Source organism: Embiotoca jacksoni, unplaced genomic scaffold, assembly GCF_022577435.1.
Source record: "Embiotoca jacksoni isolate LCO1_2020_lvr unplaced genomic scaffold, fEmbJac1.0.p SCAF_63, whole genome shotgun sequence".
In the NCBI taxonomy this organism is placed as follows: domain Eukaryota; kingdom Metazoa; phylum Chordata; class Actinopteri; family Embiotocidae; genus Embiotoca; species Embiotoca jacksoni.
Genome location: NW_027185418.1, coordinates 1,662,284 through 1,679,087, shown reverse-complemented (window position 1 = coordinate 1,679,087; position 16,804 = coordinate 1,662,284). Strand labels below are relative to the sequence as shown.

At 43.8% G+C, this 16,804-nt stretch overlaps 2 protein-coding genes across 3 annotated transcripts in view; one reads left to right on the top strand and one right to left on the bottom strand.

Moving 5' to 3' along the window:
• Positions 1 to 981: 981 nt before the first annotated feature.
• ica1 (islet cell autoantigen 1) overlaps positions 982 to 16,804 on the top strand; it is a 16,118-nt gene continuing 295 nt past the window's right edge. Inside the window, exons 1-13 of one of the 2 annotated variants that reach the window (XM_069175029.1) lie at positions 994 to 1,233; positions 2,529 to 2,567; positions 2,652 to 2,823; positions 3,287 to 3,359; positions 3,702 to 3,825; positions 6,142 to 6,340; positions 6,992 to 7,117; positions 7,209 to 7,307; positions 7,423 to 7,523; positions 7,652 to 7,698; positions 8,429 to 8,683; positions 10,004 to 10,084; positions 10,263 to 11,458. In XM_069175029.1, the coding sequence (XP_069031130.1) occupies positions 2,551 to 2,567; positions 2,652 to 2,823; positions 3,287 to 3,359; positions 3,702 to 3,825; positions 6,142 to 6,340; positions 6,992 to 7,117; positions 7,209 to 7,307; positions 7,423 to 7,523; positions 7,652 to 7,698; positions 8,429 to 8,683; positions 10,004 to 10,084; positions 10,263 to 10,384 (1,416 nt within the window). In that variant the 5' untranslated portion in view covers positions 994 to 1,233; positions 2,529 to 2,550 and the 3' untranslated portion in view covers positions 10,385 to 11,458. Of the gene's footprint in view, positions 1,234 to 2,528; positions 2,568 to 2,651; positions 2,824 to 3,286; positions 3,360 to 3,701; positions 3,826 to 6,141; positions 6,341 to 6,991; positions 7,118 to 7,208; positions 7,308 to 7,422; positions 7,524 to 7,651; positions 7,699 to 8,428; positions 8,684 to 10,003; positions 10,085 to 10,262; positions 11,459 to 16,804 lie in introns of those variants that run through there. The other variant, XM_069175030.1, reaches the window with a different exon arrangement.
• LOC138213777 (glucocorticoid-induced transcript 1 protein-like) overlaps positions 14,107 to 16,804 on the bottom strand; it is an 18,160-nt gene continuing 15,462 nt past the window's right edge. The window contains 4 exon segments of the mRNA XM_069175028.1: positions 14,107 to 14,533; positions 14,755 to 14,801; positions 14,803 to 14,876; positions 16,148 to 16,331. Of these exon segments, the coding sequence (XP_069031129.1) occupies positions 14,203 to 14,533; positions 14,755 to 14,801; positions 14,803 to 14,876; positions 16,148 to 16,331 (636 nt within the window). The 3' untranslated portion in view covers positions 14,107 to 14,202.

Below are 16,804 nucleotides of genomic sequence, written 5' to 3'. Positions count from 1 at the left end.
TCAAAGTCTAAACATGATTTAAAGATAATTTAAAGCACACTGGAAGAATCTGACCCAAGTGGCAACGCAACAGTGACGTCACCCGTTCTTGTTTGTTTTGTTTTTTTAACGGTCGTTATGAAGCCTCAAATTCAGGTTGTGGAGCAGGAAGTGACCATATTTGGACGAGCTTGGGGGGGGGGGGGGGGGGGGGGGGGGGAGACGAGTGGCGTGTCTGACTCGATCTGATCAGAAACCCGAGGCTACGACGTCCTGCCCACCGATAGCCTTAACCCGAGTGCACCACAGGCCTGTCAATCAAACAGACACGCCCCCCCCCCCCCCAAAAAAAAAGAAGGAAAAAAAAGAAGGCTTTTTTTTTTTTTTATCTTATTTTCTAATTAATGAGGGATTATTTTCAGATGGACCTCCAGAAAACTAACTATCAGGAGCGACTTCAGCTAACAACACCGAGACAACTTGTGGGAAAAAAAAAAAGATTGACTTCGTATTTGATGAGAGACGTTGAATGGGATGTGGATGGAGCCGGAGCTCTTTTCGGAGGCGACCTCTAGTGGCACCTTGGTGGCATCGCAGCTTGAGGCTCTTCCGCACCCGGCCTCATTTTTCAGCCCTGGAAGCTACATCCAGTTTTACATCCAGTCTATGATCCGATCACAATTTGGTGCCACAACAAAGGAGCGATTTCAAGCTTCTCATTTGCATATATTTGCATAAAGTTTCTAAATACATGCTTTCCACTTTGCATTTTTGGGTTATTGAATGCAGCTCCTTGTGGTAATAAATGCTATTTTATACATTTAAAATTAAAATTCCAACAACAGTTTATGCACAATGAGTGTCTAGTTGACACACACACACACACACACACACACACACACACACACACACACACAACAGTTTGCACAGGAGACAGTAGGTGCTCATATTGCAGGAAATGCTGTGTTTGCGCGAGACAAACATTTGAACGTGATATCAGGCCACTTTTATTCCGAGGAGGGGGAAGCGCACCCTGGATGACGTCAGCGGTGTTTCGTGCGGGCGGACAATGCGCTGAAGGAGCAGCTGTGTGTGTGTGTGTGTGTGTGTGTGTGTGTGTGTGTGTGTGTGTGTGTGTGTGTGTGTACACATACACAGTAATACAACAGGGCCCGTCTGCCAGGCAGAGCTGCTCTCTGAGGGACGATGCACGGGATATAAAGCGGATTTACTGCACGTTACCGACACATCGAGGTATGTGTGGAACATATTGAGCTTTTTTTTTGTTTGTTTTGTTTTTATTTTTTGATATCCGGTTATTTTCACGGTGGTATTCGTGTAATTATTTCGGAGGAGGAGGCTTTCCGCGCAGTGAGTCAGGTTCATCCCGGTGCCGCGCGGATGTGCTCATCTATTCAGGATCTGTATGATGCGAAATTATCTAAGGACACGCGGGTTTTCTGTTGTTTAATATCGAGGTGCAGAATATATCGCGTCGCATCTTAAAAAAAAACAACAACAACAACAAAAACGCATCGAGGTCGGGACGCGCGAGCCGCTCGCGAGATGGCGTGCTGCTGATGAGGCGATGCACGTCTGGAAAACAGGTGGTGGTGTTCCGGAAAAAAAACAATGTGATCATAATAATGAAGTAAAAATATATATACTGTGGTTAATGATTGAGCTAAACTGGGTGGGATGGTAGACATGAGACATCCGTCGCACGTTATCGTGACGTGTACCCAGAGATCGGACGTCGTTCTCACGTTCAAGGCTTTTTCTACACGAGTCCAAATCATCACCGACTTTCACGGATTTAAACAGCTGTCGATATCGATGTGCTAAATGTATGATCCGATCTGATGCTGTATTACCACAATAAGATCTGTTGTCTTAAACATGGGGGGAAAAAAAGAAAAAAGGATTAAAATCTCAACAACTGTAGTTTTGGCAGTAGATCAGTAGTGGATTCAGAAAATAATAATTAAAAAAAAAAAAAAAGTGTTAAACAGACAGAATAGACCGACCTATCGCCTGCGGAGACGACAGCGTTGGTGAAAAACTCTGATTCAGACTCAAAACTCTGCGAGCTGAGATTTGAATAAAGATGTAAACGATTTACATATTCATAAAGTGGTGGTCTGTTGCATTTCCAAATCAGTTTTGATGAGTGTATAATGTGCTTTAAACATCTGTAACACAGCTGTGTGTCTCATGAGGTAGAACAAAAGAAATATTTATAAAAAAAAAAAAAAAGAAGTCATGTAAAGTGCCAAACGTGTTAAATATTTGCAGAGTTCATAGTGACCCCAACTTCGGCATTAAAACACTGATTTCACCAAATAAATATCCTGTAATACATGTTTGATAATGTGAGATAATATGTGCAGCTGTTCACAAATACAGTTTTATTTGCTTAATATTTGGGAACATGTGAATAAAAAAAAATAAAAAAAAAGTAGTGACAACGGACCTCAAAGCTTTGCCGCATAGTTGGAGCTGCTTCTGTTATCCAGTAGGAATCTGAATTTTCTCCGCTTCCTCCACAGGAAACCTCCCCGAAAAAGAAAAATGGAGGGAGGACACTTGTGAGTATACGTCGCGTAGTTTAACAACGACCTCCGGGATTTGTTAATCCCGGAGGTCGTTGTTAATCCCGGTTGTCACTGCAGCGGCTACTCCCGGGACTATCTGGACCGCTTCGTCCAAAGCCAGGACTCGTCGGTGGTGAACAAGTTCCAGCAGAAGTACTGGAAGACCAAGCAGACGCTCATCAAGGTCACCAAGCAGAAAGAGGACGAGCACGTGGTGGCGTCGGACGCCGAGCTGGACGGCAAGCTGGAGGTGAGGGACATTTGTCCACCGTCACGTAAACATGGAGAAAACACCTGAGGTGCTTTTTTTTTTTTACCTCCGGGGGAATCGACTGCACGGACTCAAATGGCTTTTTGATTCACACCTTGCTTTGGGGCTTAAACTCCCCTCCCCCCCTCTTCCCCCTTTCATTTCCGCCCCGGGAGTTTAATGGATGAAATCGATACTCGATAAGCGCCCGACATTCATCTCGTCCATTCTCCCGGAGCGCCGCGGCAAAAAAAAAAAATACAACTTCAGATCAGAGCCGGTTTTGAAAGCTTCCGATGCGACGCTTCCTCTGTCGAAGGACGTTTTTTTGAAATCAATAAGATATCGTTGATTTAAATTGATTTCCTTGTTGTTGTTTTTTTTATTCAAAATAATCAGGTCTTTTTTTTTTTTCTTCTTTTCTTTTAGTTGGACTTTGTGTAAACGCTGTTTTTTTTTGCAGGTCTTCCACTCGATCCAGCGAACGTGCATGGAGCTGCTGAAGGTCATCGAGCGCTACCAGAGGAGGATCTGCTGTACGTTTCCAAGAAACCGCTGAAGTATTTTGTGGAAGTAGAAATCAAGCGTGTAAATACTCAACGAGCTGCGATTCAAAAGTCCAGAGAGGGTTTTTCTGTTTGTGCAGCTCGGCGAACGAGTACTTCAAGTTATACCGCTCCATCAACATCAGCGTCCCGAGTTACGCGCGTTTTTTTTTTTTTTTTTCGTGTGACCGCCGGCCCGAAACTCGACGAAAGAGCAGATGTCGAAATTTGGTGTCAAACTTAGAAAACATAACACGCAGCTCTGTGCAAACGTTTGAAGCGTGAAAAGTAAAGCGAGGATGTCCACTAAAGCGTCCCGTCTCTGCCTCGCAGTTCTTTCTCAGGAGGAGAACGAGCTCGGGCGCTTCCTGCGCTCGCAGGGATCCCAAGATAAAACCAGAGCTGGGAAGATCATGCAGGCTACTGGGAAAGCACTGTGCTTCTCCTCCCAGCAGAGGTACACACACACACACACACACACACACACACACACACACACACAGACAGACACACACACACAAACATACACACACACAGAGACATATATACACACACACACACACACACAAATATATATATATATACACATACAGACACACACAGACACACACACACATATACATACAAACACACACAAATATACAGTGGGTATGGAAAGTATTCAGACCCCTTTAAATTTTTCACTCTTTGTTTCATTGCAGCCATTTGCTAAAATCAAAAAAGTTCATTTTATTTCTCATTAATGTACACTCAGCACCCCATCTTGACAGAAAAAAACAGAAATGTAGAAATTTGTGCAAACTCATTAAAAAAGAAAAACTGAAATATCACACGGTCATAAGTATTCAGACCCTTTGCTGTGACACTCATATTTAACTCACATGCTGTCCATTTCTTCTGATCCTCCTTGAGATGGTTCTACTCCTTCATTGGAGTCCAGCTGTGTTTAATTAAACTGATTGGACTTGATAAGGAAGGACACACCTGTCTATATAAGACCTTACAGCTCACAGTGCATGTCAGAGCAAATGAGAATCATGAGATCGAAGGAACTGTCCAAGGAGCTCAGAGACAGAATTGTGGCAAGGCACAGATCTGGCCAAGGTTACAAAATAATTTCTGCAGCACTCAAGGTTCCTAAGAGCACAGTGGCCTCCATAATCCTTAAATGGAAGAAGTTTGGGACGACCAGAACTCTTCCTAGACCTGGCCGTCCAGCCAAACTGAGCAATCGTGGGAGAAGAGCCTTGGTGAGAGAGGTAAAGAAGAACCCAAAGATCACTGTGGCTGAGCTCCAGAGATGCAGTAGGGAGATGGGAGAAAGTTCCACAAAGTCAACTATCACTGCAGCCCTCCACCAGTCGGGGCTTTATGGCAGAGTGGCCCGACGGAAGCCTCTCCTCAGTGCAAGACATATGAAAACCCGCATAGAGTTTGCCAAAAAACACATGACGGACTCCCAGACTATGAGAAATAAGATTCTCTGGTCTGATGAGACCAAGATTGAACTTTTTGGCGTTAATTCTAAGCGGTATGCGTGGAGAAAACCAGGCACTGCTCATCACCTGCACAATACAATCCCAACAGTGAAACATGGTGGTGGCAGCATCATGCTATGGGGGTGTTTTTCAGCTGCAGGGACAGGACGACTGGTTGCAATTGAAGGAAAGATGAATGCGGCCAAGTACAGAGATATCCTGGAAGAAAACCTCTTCCAGAGTGCTCTGGACCTCAGACTGGGCCAAAGGTTCACCTTCCAACAAGACAACGACCCTAAGCACACAGCTAAAATAACAAAGGAGTGGCTTCGGAACAACTCTGTGACCATTCTTGACTGGCCCAGCCAGAGCCCTGACCTAAACCCAATTGAGCATCTCTGGAGAGACCTGAAAATGGCTGTCCACCAACGTTCACCATCCAACCTGACGGAACTGGAGAGGATCTGCAAGGAAGAATGGAAGAGGATCCCCAAATCCAGGTGTGAAAAGCTTGTTGCATCATTCCCAAGAAGACTCATGGCTGTACTAGCTCAAAAGGGTGCTTCTACTCAATACTGAGCAAAGGGTCTGAATACTTATGACCATGTGATATTTCAGTTTTTCTTTTTTAATAAATTTGCACAAATTTCGACATTTCTGTTTTTTTCTGTCAAGATGGGGTGCTGAGTGTACATTAATGAGAAATAAAATGAACTTTTTTGATTTTAGCAAATGGCTGCAATGAAACAAAGAGTAAAAATTTAAAGGGGTCTGAATACTTTCCGGATACACACATATACACACACATATATATATATATATACACATACAGACACACACACACGGCGAGTCTCAGAGTCGGGGGATGATTGTTACTTAGAAATATTTTCCAATAAAAATCAAATGATTGCCGCAACACAGGTTTCCCTAAAGAACGGAGATACGCCGACTCCATTAAAAAGGACAATTTAATTATTTGAATATCTGAATCTGTTTCATAATTAGTAAAAACCCACAAAGAACGCTTCATATTAACGGTAATGCCGGCAAACAAAGGGAAACCTGTGACCATTATTAACCTGACTGTCATCATTTCACACATTTACTGCTCTTGGCTTTTGTTTCTTTACTGAGCAGGTTAAAAAATAAAAATACAAATAAAAATGTTCCACACTTCTGATCGATTATATATTTTGCTTTTCATTCAGACAATGTCAAGCTTTCCCTCCTTTGGTGACTTCTAACATCTTTGCAGCGCCTTCAAAATGTGAGTTTAACGCGTCCCCGTCCTACAGACTGGCTCTGAGGAACCCGCTGTGCCGTTTGTACCAGGAGGTGGAAACCTTCCGGTACCGGGCCATCTCGGACACGTGGCTGACGGTGAACCGGATGGAGCAGTCCCGGACGGAGTACCGCGGGGCGCTGCTCTGGATGAAGGACGTGTCCCAGGAGCTCGATCCGGACACGCACAAACAGATGGAGAAGTTCCGCAAGGTTCGTCCTTCGTTTTTTTTTTTTTTTTTTTTTTTAACAGCATGAAAGCAAAGTTAATGTACTAATCTCGTACAGGAAGTCATAATGTACATAAACCAGGAATAATACGACAGATAATTCGACAGCCTTCTGCTAAATTGCTCCTTTGTGATGTTAATGACTACTTGTCGGAGTTCTTCTGGCCTGAAGCGACACGAAAATAGGAATATCAGAAGCCTGCTGCGTTAGAAAAGTGTCAAAATATTGTGATTATTCAAATGTCTATTTCCCCGTTTGCTGTAATTCTTTATTATCGTTAATTAATCTGTCAGTTTCTTTTTTCTTTTTTTTTTTTTTTGTCCTCGGTGAATGAATGTTCAAGATAAAAAAAAAAAAAAAATAGTCCAGCAGCTCCCAGAACCGTCTCGTTTTATCGGGTCCACCGGTCGAAAAACCCAAAAGCGTCCGGTCGTCATCAACTAATGATTTATTAATAATTTCAGGCTTTAATCAGCCGCAACACCACACGGGAAGCAAAAAAAAAAAAAAAAAAACCGGTTTACGACAGACCGCCACTAGAGGGCAGACCAGGTCCGCGCGCCGAGATCCCCCAGCATGCTCCTTTCTCTGGACCTCGGCCGCTCATCTTTCACTCGCCCCGCTGCGCGTCAGGTTCAGGCCCAGGTGCGCACGACCAAAACCGGCTTCGACAAACTGAAGACCGACGTTTGCCAGAAAGTCGACCTGCTGGGAGCGAGTCGCTGCAACCTGCTGTCCCACGTCTTGACCACATACCAGGTACGACATCGTGCTCGACAAAACAATTTGGGGTCGATAGTGTGAAGTAAATTCAATTCATTTTCAGACGCGACCTATTTTGACCTTTCAGACGACACTTCTGCACTCGTGGGAGAAGACGTCCCACACCATGGCGGCCATCCACGAGAGCTTCAGGGGCTGTCAGCATTACGAGTTCTCCACGCTTAAGGTTTTCAGAAAGCTCGAACTGCTGCTCCCTCCGCGGATCGCAAATTCAGACGCCGGGGAAACGGCCGACGGCTACGGAGGGAGGGGGGGGAATAATTTGGTTGTTTTGCTTTCAGACTTTACAGGACCCCAAGAACAAGCCGGCTAAAAAGAAGGGCAAGAAGAAATGTAAAGCGGAGAGAGATGACGGAGAGAAAGCCGAGACCGCCGACGGCCGGTGAGTTATCTGAAAAATCTTTACCTGGCGATGCCGGTAGACTAAACACACGCCTGCCTGCCTGCCTGGACGTGCCTCATGCGTGAACAAAATCGTATGAACTCATCTTCTGTTTGTCACATTTATAGACTCGTCTCACTCGCAAATGAAAACGGCAGCGATAAGACCAGAGAAGGTAAAAAAAAACAAGTAACAAAAAAACATTTTTTACGACAAATATGTTTGTTAAGAAGTGGGGCTGATTTTATTGGCTGATATTAACCTGTCACAAATGTATTTTAATGTATTGGTGTGTGTGTGTGTGTGTCCCAAATTTGAAAACTTCACAGAAAAAGATGCTTCAGGTGTAATTTGTGAAGCGGTGTCGTCGCACGGTTTGTCCAGCAGGGGGCGCACAGACTCCAACGCTCAGCACATGTGGCAGAGTATTAAAAAAAAAAAAAAAACATTAAAAAAAAAGCAGGTATAGATGATGGATGGATAGAAAGTTATTAAACGATTGCCCCCCCACCCCTCCATCACTTCCACTTTTCAGCAGTGGTCCAATTTATCTGGCGTAGATGTCAAATATATCAGCCGATATGTCGATAGCAGAATTTTCTTTTTTACGCTCTAATATCAGTATTGACCGATTAAACGGGCTCGAATTCCTTGTTGCAGCAAATATGAATTGTCATAACGAAGCAATCTGCTGATTATAATAATAATAATAAGACAAAGAAAACAAGCAAACATCAACCCAAACTGCCAATTTTGTGCTTTTTTTTTTTTTTTTTACTTATAATTTTTTTGAAAAAAGCTGATGATTGATATTTTGCCAATTTTCTAACATGGAGAACTTCAAAATGACTGAATTCAAAAAGCGGCTGCGGCTCAAAACTTAAAGCCTCTCCGTGTTCGTCCAGAGTCGGAGGGAGAGGAGAAGGACAGCGTGGCCTTACTCGACGAGATCCTGGGCGGCTTTAACGTGGACGAAGGCGACTTCTACCGGGAGTGGACCGAAGTGTTCGGAGAGAGCGAGGAGGGGGCGAGCGAGGAGGGGGCGGCGGCGGCGGCGGCGTCCGGTCGATCGGCCGAGAGCCAGCAAAAGGAAAACGCCTTCTTTCTACCGTCGCAGCTGCTGGACCAGAGCTTGAATAATCTGCAGTCTTCGGCCTCAGGTTAGAAAATACAAGTCTGCGTTGTGACTGTTTTTTTGGGGTTTTTTTTGAGTGAGACAAGACTGAACATGAAAATGAAAAAAAAAAAAAAAAAGGTCAGAAAAAGCTCTTTAAATGTTTTTTCCACCATTAGGGGAGAACAGCAAAAAAACCCACACGAAACCTAAAAAGAAAAATAAATAACCAGCGTTATTGTAATTAAGTAAAAAAATAAAAATTAAAAAAAAAAAAAACCGTCTGAAAACTAAAAAATAACGTACATTGTTTTTTCCGTCAATGAGTGCATTTAAAAAAAAAAAAAAAGAAGCAAAAACGACAGCTGAAAGTGAGCAGCTTTCCACACGGGGAGAGAGAAGTGGCTTTAAAAATGATTTTCTCAAATCCACGTCTGTCAAAGTCATAGAAGGAGGCTATTAGGATACGGCAATTAGATCTGATTACCCGTCGAGCAATTTGCCAACTACTTTTCCATTTCATCCAGGCGAGGGCACCGGCTGCTGCCACCTCATCTGGTTTTATCGATTCTGTGTGGGTTTTTTTTTTTTGTCCGTTTCCAGCTGGTCAGCAGGACGTGAAGCTATAAAGAAACTTAGACCTTTAGTTTGTATGGAGGAAATAAAAAAAAAAAAAAAAAAGTTAAATCATTAAAATCAGCGTGGCATCGCAGGTCGGGTGAAAAATAATGGGTCACGATAAATTTGATGGATTTTTTTTTTTTTCTACTTTGAAACTGTGACAGATTTTTAACCGCAAAACAACAACAACAACAACAACAAAACAGGGCCCAGAGACTGTCAACAGAATCCAATCAGAAGTGTGTGAAGTTGGTAAATGTAATATTGAGGTTAGCATTCAGTCAGTGGAGGTTGAAGAGGAGCTGACTGAAGCGCCAATTACTTCTGACATCATTGCGAGGAAAAAACCCGAGCGGGCCAAACATCTGGTGCTCAAAACTCATTTAAACACTTAGAAATCTACGTCTCCGCTCGCAAAACTCTGTTTCGAACCCGCCAACTCACACTGACTCAGACTTTCAAGAGTCGATCGAACTAATCCGAGCGACGGCGGAGGAAGGGACGTCGTTCCCGAAGGCCGATTTAAAAAAAAAAAAATGTTCCCGTCTGAAGGTTGCAACTCAAGATTCTGGTTGAAGATGTTAAAACGCCTTCGAAAGTGTTGCTACAGGGCTGCACTTTGTGGACACGGACACACACACACACACACACACACACACACACACACACACACACACACACAAGGATAGCAGGAAAACAAATGGTGATTGTCGATCCAACAAAATCTGCATCTCCACTTCTTCAGACTGGACCGGGATCGCTCCACAGCCCGTCGCCCAGGCAACGGAGCACTCATCTGCAGCCAATCAGAAGCCAGCAGCGAAAGGTAAGGGGACCCTTACCCCCGTCCCCCCGTCCCCCCGAATGAGCAAAACATATGGGAGGACGCAGACATTTGCATGTTTCCAGTCCGAATCCTGGCGCCCGAGACATTTGCAGCCGTTTACAGGACAAAGCTTCGCCGCAGTTTCTCCATCGGTGACGTTTGCCAACTTCTTTTCCAGAGACGACGGCGACGTCCAAAGACCTCTCGGCGTGGTTCAACCTGTTCGCCGACCTGGACCCCCTCTCCAACCCCGACGCGGTCGGCAAAACCGACGCGGAGCACGAACTTCACAACGCGTAGAGAGGGGGCGGGGGGGTGGGGCTCTGACCACAGGACGGACAAAAGGGAACCAAAAGAAGCGGTTTCAGTCGGGATAAAACTGAACTACGACGGGACTTTCTTTGCAGCGGACCAATTACAGGAAGTTGAAGAGAGCTGTTGTCGCCCATTAAACCGTAGAGGAAGTCGAAAGAAGCACACGGGAAGAAGAGGAGATCAATTTGAACTAATTCGGTCCAAAAAACACAAACAAATCAAAAGTCTTAAAAAAAAACCAAAACAACATTAACAATTTTTTGGAGGGGAAATCAAGTTCTGGAAAGTAAAGCCATGTTAATAGAGTAGAGTGGAAATGACATTAATCTGTTCATTTATTTCCTGAACAGAAAAAAAAAAAGCTTCAGGCCCGATTTGACGACATTATTGACACAAAAAAGAAAAAAAAACTTCCCAGTAAAGGAGCAGGAGAGACGACCACAGATAGACACCGACGGGGACTCGGTCACGGCGAGGTGGCGTTCAGCAAGTTGAAATGAACAAGTCACGTCTGCAGAATTTAATGTAACAATCTTACTGGCAAATATCACAAAAACAAAAAAAATACAAATAAATTAGAAGTGGGAGGTTTGACAAACGTTCTTGCGCGAGGCCCAAGGTTTTTTTGTTTTTTTTATATAACAACGTCCCAGGTTTCTTATAAGATAACAAGCTGGTACGTTGTTATAAAAGGTTATCGGAAGCTGGTTGGGATGTTGTCGAAGTAAAATGCCGTAACGTGTAAAACGTCCTTTCGATAAATGAGAAAAACGACATTAGTCCCGACTCTTAACGAGACATCAAAACAGATTTGACGTCGCCGTGGCAACATTACGCCGCCGTAAGCAGAATTTACCTGTCGGCGATCGACTCCAAAATCCGAGCAGTTGAGCTAATTATTTCACACCAATTTTAAAAAAACGGGGAACTTAATCCATCCTGAAGTCGTTTCTTTCATCAGACAGCAAAGAGGTTCCTTTTTTTTTTTTTTTTTACGATTTATGCTTTAAAATGTGTTTGCCAACTTTGTCATCAAGTAAAAACTCATATTTATCATTGCATGCTGCATGCCTTGTTTTCTGTCATCCAGTAAACATGAATGAACAATATGTTTGAGAGCTTTCAAAAAAAAATTTTTGGTAACATTTGGACACATTTATTTATCAGTCTTCGTGTGATATATATATATATATAGATATATCTATATATATATATATATAAATAAATAAACGGTTTCAGTGTCGTTTTCGGAGCCTGAAAAACAAAAACAAAAAACTGGGAAGTTTGATAATCGTGGAAATACAATTGGATTTTGACTACAATGCTGCATAAATGGAATAGATATCAGAATAAATGCCTTAACAATATAGAACCTCACCAGAATTATTATTTGATTCACGTGGTCTTTGCGTCATTTTGCTGTTCAAGTCGTTCGGGTCGTAACCAAAACACATGGACTGCCTTACCTTGACTCCTAATTTGTACGTGAATGTCATGCTTGTAAATACCGATCATTACTCCGTGTGTCCGTCTATGGCTTTTAAAGAATATTACATATCATTACAAAAAGAGACTTCTTTTTTTTGTTGTTGTTGTCTTTATTGAAAAACACACAAGATCTACATTAAAAAAAAAAAAAAAAAAACGGTGCGATACACAGGAGGAACTAAATCACCGGACGTAGCGACCGTTTTCCTCGACGGCGCCGCGGCGGTGAGCTCGGAAAATGAAAATCGGATTCGGCGCGAGCAGAACCAGAAGAGTATTTCAGTAGAATTTGGTGTAGAATGTGCTGTGTATGTTGTTGTTGTTGTTTATATTTGTGTTTCTGTGTGCAAGTGACCAAAGAGACCAAGTTTTGGAATGAAGCTTTTAACTGGTGAAATCCTCATTTTCATAATTCAGCTGGTCCAGGAAACATTGAGGCCGTTTTATGCTCCATATTGAGCCAAACTGTTAACACATTAATATATTTTAATTTTTTTTTTAAAGATAGCTTTACTTGAAAACAACAACAAACAAATCAATTGCACACTTTTGTTTTGTGTGTGATTGTTTTAACTTACAAATTGGTCTGAACTATAAATACAAAAAAAAATAGTGATTATCCTTTCCAGGTAAGTGCTTCAGGCCCCTGTTGTAATAATTAGCGTCTGTGTTTGAAACTTTCGTTTATATGTTGCTTAAAAACAAAATGAAAAACATGTTAACATTCAGCTTCTGGCACAAAAAAACAAACAAAAACAAAAACAAAAAAAACAGTGCCGTCTGTCTCCCGAACACAAGACGGGCCTTTTCACTGTGTTTTAATTCACTTTGGTTCATATTTAACAAATGGCATAATTGCCAATTTCTCAATTTGGGGGTCGGGGGGGGGGGGGGGGGGGGGGGGGTGTAGCTTATGTAGCTCGTTTCCGTTTACGCGAAGGACTCGCGGTCGACCGATGCGACAGGCGATCTCTGGAATGTGTCGTAGCACCTGAACCCCCCCCCCCCCAACCCCCCCTTCAGCGGGTCGACGTGACATCGATCGATCGGTGTTCAGTCCGTCATAACTTCTCTCCAGAGGACAAACAAACAAAAAAAACTGGAAACTCTTTCCGTAGGAGAAAGTCATGAAACACCGGGGGAGGGGGGCAACATAGTCCGAGCAAGTACATTCCACGTGACCTGAGTTATTGTTCTGGGATGTACGGGGCAAGAAAAGAAAATAAAATAAATAAAAAAAAGGGGGGGTGAGGGGGTGGAGGAACAGTGTGCTTTCTGATTGGTCATTTGGTCTCTGAATAAACAGCTGATATTTGTATTTTCTTTTTTTGCGTTTAGCTTACCGAGTCGGTATTAGTGATCGAAGTAGGAATGCGGGTCAAGGTCTCGGGCTCGAGAGCCGGCTCAGGTGACTGCTGGTTTTTTGTTTTGTTTTAGTTTTACGTCGACAACGTGCTACTAAATACATTCAGATAAGTAAAGAAAAGGCCACGAGCCCGTACCGCTCCGACCCGGGTCTAACGCGGGGCGAACTGTAAGGCATCCGAGTATCTGGGAAATCAAAATAAAAAAAATAAAAAAAGAAGCGCGGGTGTATTTTTTTCAGATGTTAGCTTGCTGAACACTGAACAGCTCATAAACTGGTTAGATAACGTGAATACAATGTGCTTTTCTCTGACATCCCATAGTTGTGTATTTTTTGTGAACGTTTTGGTTGGTTGTTTTTTTTTTATCCTTTTTTTTTTTTAATATTTCATACTGATAAAACTGCAGACACAAAGTAACAATAATTTGAGCGTTCATTTCTATTTTTTTTTCCCTCCTTTGCAAAAAAAAAAAAAAAAAAAAAAAAAGAAGAAAGAAAGCAAAGCTATTTGTGTTATGGGATGTTGGTCACGGTACAGAGAAGGCTGGGTTAGTGATGGGTGAATGAGGCTGTGCCCAAGGTCAGCAACAAGGCAAAAAAATAAAACATCAAGTATCCTTGATTTAAAAAAAAAAACAACAAGTTCACGGAAAGCGTGGCTAACACCGAGGACCGGGCAGAAAATGCTCGCTCAGCAGGATGCTGGTACCGTCGTCTTCCTAAGTGTTAGTCGTTTCCAGACCTTGGGCACTTCCCTGCTGGCTAACATTAGGATTATCGGAGTGCAAGGATTTTTTTTTTCTCCTCTTTTCTTTATTTTATTTCTTCTTCTCCTTTAAACCATAACCACCTGACTTTAGTTGCCGTGTTTTGACCGCGGGTGTTTTTTTTTTTTGTTTTTTGTTTTTGGTGGCGAATACCTGAGGGGGGGGGAAGGAGGGGAGGGGTACTAGCTGCTGAGGAGGACTCGCGCCGAGCCGTCTGCCGGGTCGGCGCTCTGGCCGTCTGTGCTGCCGCTGTCCGAGCTGACGCCGCCGTCGCCCGAGTCGGAGCTCCCGTCCGAAAAGGTCGCCGCCGGCGGTGCCGCGGGCGGGGTCGTCGCCGTCGCCTGGGGTCCCGGGCCGCCGTTGCCGTGGAGACCGAGGCTGGCGGGGGACACGGGGGAGAAGAGCGAGGAGCAGAGCAGTTTGACGGGGCAGAAGGCCGAGCCCCGGGGGATGAAGTTCACCTTGTTTTTGTCGGGGCACGAGAACAGAGGGAAGCCTTTGGATTTGCCGGACCTGAGGACAGCAGAAGTCACGCTCAGTATTGTTGTTGTTGTTTTTTTTTTTAATATCACTCGCACCGAAAAACAAGCTTTGCTGTACTGTCCTCAAAACAGGGAAAACTGACGAGTTCATGAAATAGTGCAGAGCTCCGTATCTGCCGCGGTTCTTTTCCCTGAACGTTAGTATAATCGTGAAGGCAAGCAAGAAAAAACAACAACAACAACAACACTCACACCAACTCCTCGAACACTTTGACCCTCTCGCAGCCCTCCGGAGGTTCCCCGCTTGAACATGTAGCTGTTGTTGGGTTTGGGAGACGTGGCGAACTTGGGGAGAGGAGAGCTGCACACGCCGTCTGGAAATACAGCCGAGAATACAACATATATTTTGTTATTTATTTACGATGAGAGTAAACACGAGACGATAAATTTAGGCTCTTAAAAGCAGCACTGTGCACGAAACGGGCGGCCGTGTATCATTTGGAAATTGTTCACCGCAAATCTTTTCTGTGCCGATTCTGAATCCGAATCTTTATGCAAATATAAACACAGTTTTCAACAAAACAAAAAACGGCAAATTCAGCAGTTCTACTGTCGGACAGGTTAAAACAAACCAACACAAGGTTTCCCCGCTTCATGTTCTTCATTGTAGAAATCTGGCTCCCACATTTACCCACAATGCAACTCAACTGCCAACAATTTGGTTAGAGATTTTGGGTGTGTTCTGTTGTTTTTGGCTAATATACTGGAACTACACGAGGAGCGATGTCATCCTGCTTCTTGCTACACAGCACCATATTTTTATTAAAAAAAAAACAAAAAAAAACTTTTAGTCTTCGACAACAAGCAACGCTGACCTCAAGTGACCTCACTCGAGCCGGTCGGGGTTTCCACTCTACGTCAAATGTCAAACTCCCCGACTGACTGATGATTTATGCTGATCAAACAAAAAAAAACAAACACCTGTGTTATTTATTTATTCCCGGCAATTTGCGAGCTTTTATTACTAGTTCATGGGGTATTTTATATACAAAACTTCTGCTGAAACAATAAACTAAGAAAGATACTTGGAAAAATCATTGAATGTTTCTTATAGAATCTCCCTCTCTCGCATTTTAACAGACTTTACATCCAACTTGTCTGCCGTCATTATTAGAAGTCGTCATTTTGTACCCAAAGCAGTTGAAAGAAGAGCTAAAAGAAGGAGTGCATCTCGATTGCAGAGTTAAAAAAAAAAAAAAAAAACGGAAAATATGGAACATTTTAAACATCTAAACATGCATCAAACTAAATTTCCTGATATTTCAGGACTTGGGGCCCCAAAAGAAAAATGATCAAATCTGCCTTTCCATGTCTGGATTTGACTTTTTCTAATTTCCACGAGGTTCCAGAAATCCCGGAGTCGGTAGGAACCACCGGCCGGGTTATCGGGTTTCACAGCTTCCCCTGGAGCCAGACAGCTTTTCACAACTCACTATAATATGGCATATACACAGCAGTTCTCCTCAAAAACAATGAAGAGAGGAAAGTAAAGTTGGCGCGCACGCACACACACACACACACACACACACACACACACACACACACACACACACACACACAGAGAGAGAGAGACAAACACACACACCTTTGTCGATGTCCTCTGCGGAGCAGGGGCTTCCGTCGGGGGAGTGGAGGTGGTCCGAGCTGCGGGGGCGGGGCGACGGGCTGGATTCACCGCTCGACGGCGCCTGCGTGTCCGTGTCGCGCGTGTCGCCGCTGTAGCGGTGCGGCGGGAAGGGCGCACGGCGGCCGTCGACCACGTCCATGGCCTGTGAGGAGGTCAGAGGTCAGAGGAGCGGCGGCGCTTGAAAGTATTCAGAGACACACCGACGAGCCGCGCTGATGATGTCATCCTGGGCAAAAAGCATCAGCTTAAATAAAATAACCGGAGAAGCAAACGACGCACCGGACGCTCGACAGGAGACGAACGGTGTGACGCGTTTCGGTTTGGGCTCCGCTGAGTCAAAAAGAAAGAAAAGAAAAAAAAGGGAGAGCAGGTTCGGCGCGCGGCCGGCTATAAATCTTCAGCGCTGCGTAGGTTTGTTCGCGTGTGACTTGTCTAAGAGTGGAGCTTTTACAGACACCGAAAGGTTTACTGCCGCACATCAGACAAGATTTACGGGTCTCATCGCCTCCAAAGTGCTTTTAATTTGATCTGAATGAGAATATAATGTGTCTCACTGTCCCGACTTGATCCTAAAAGTGGCTTTACGAGATAATGTTTGAATGCCTGTAATGAATC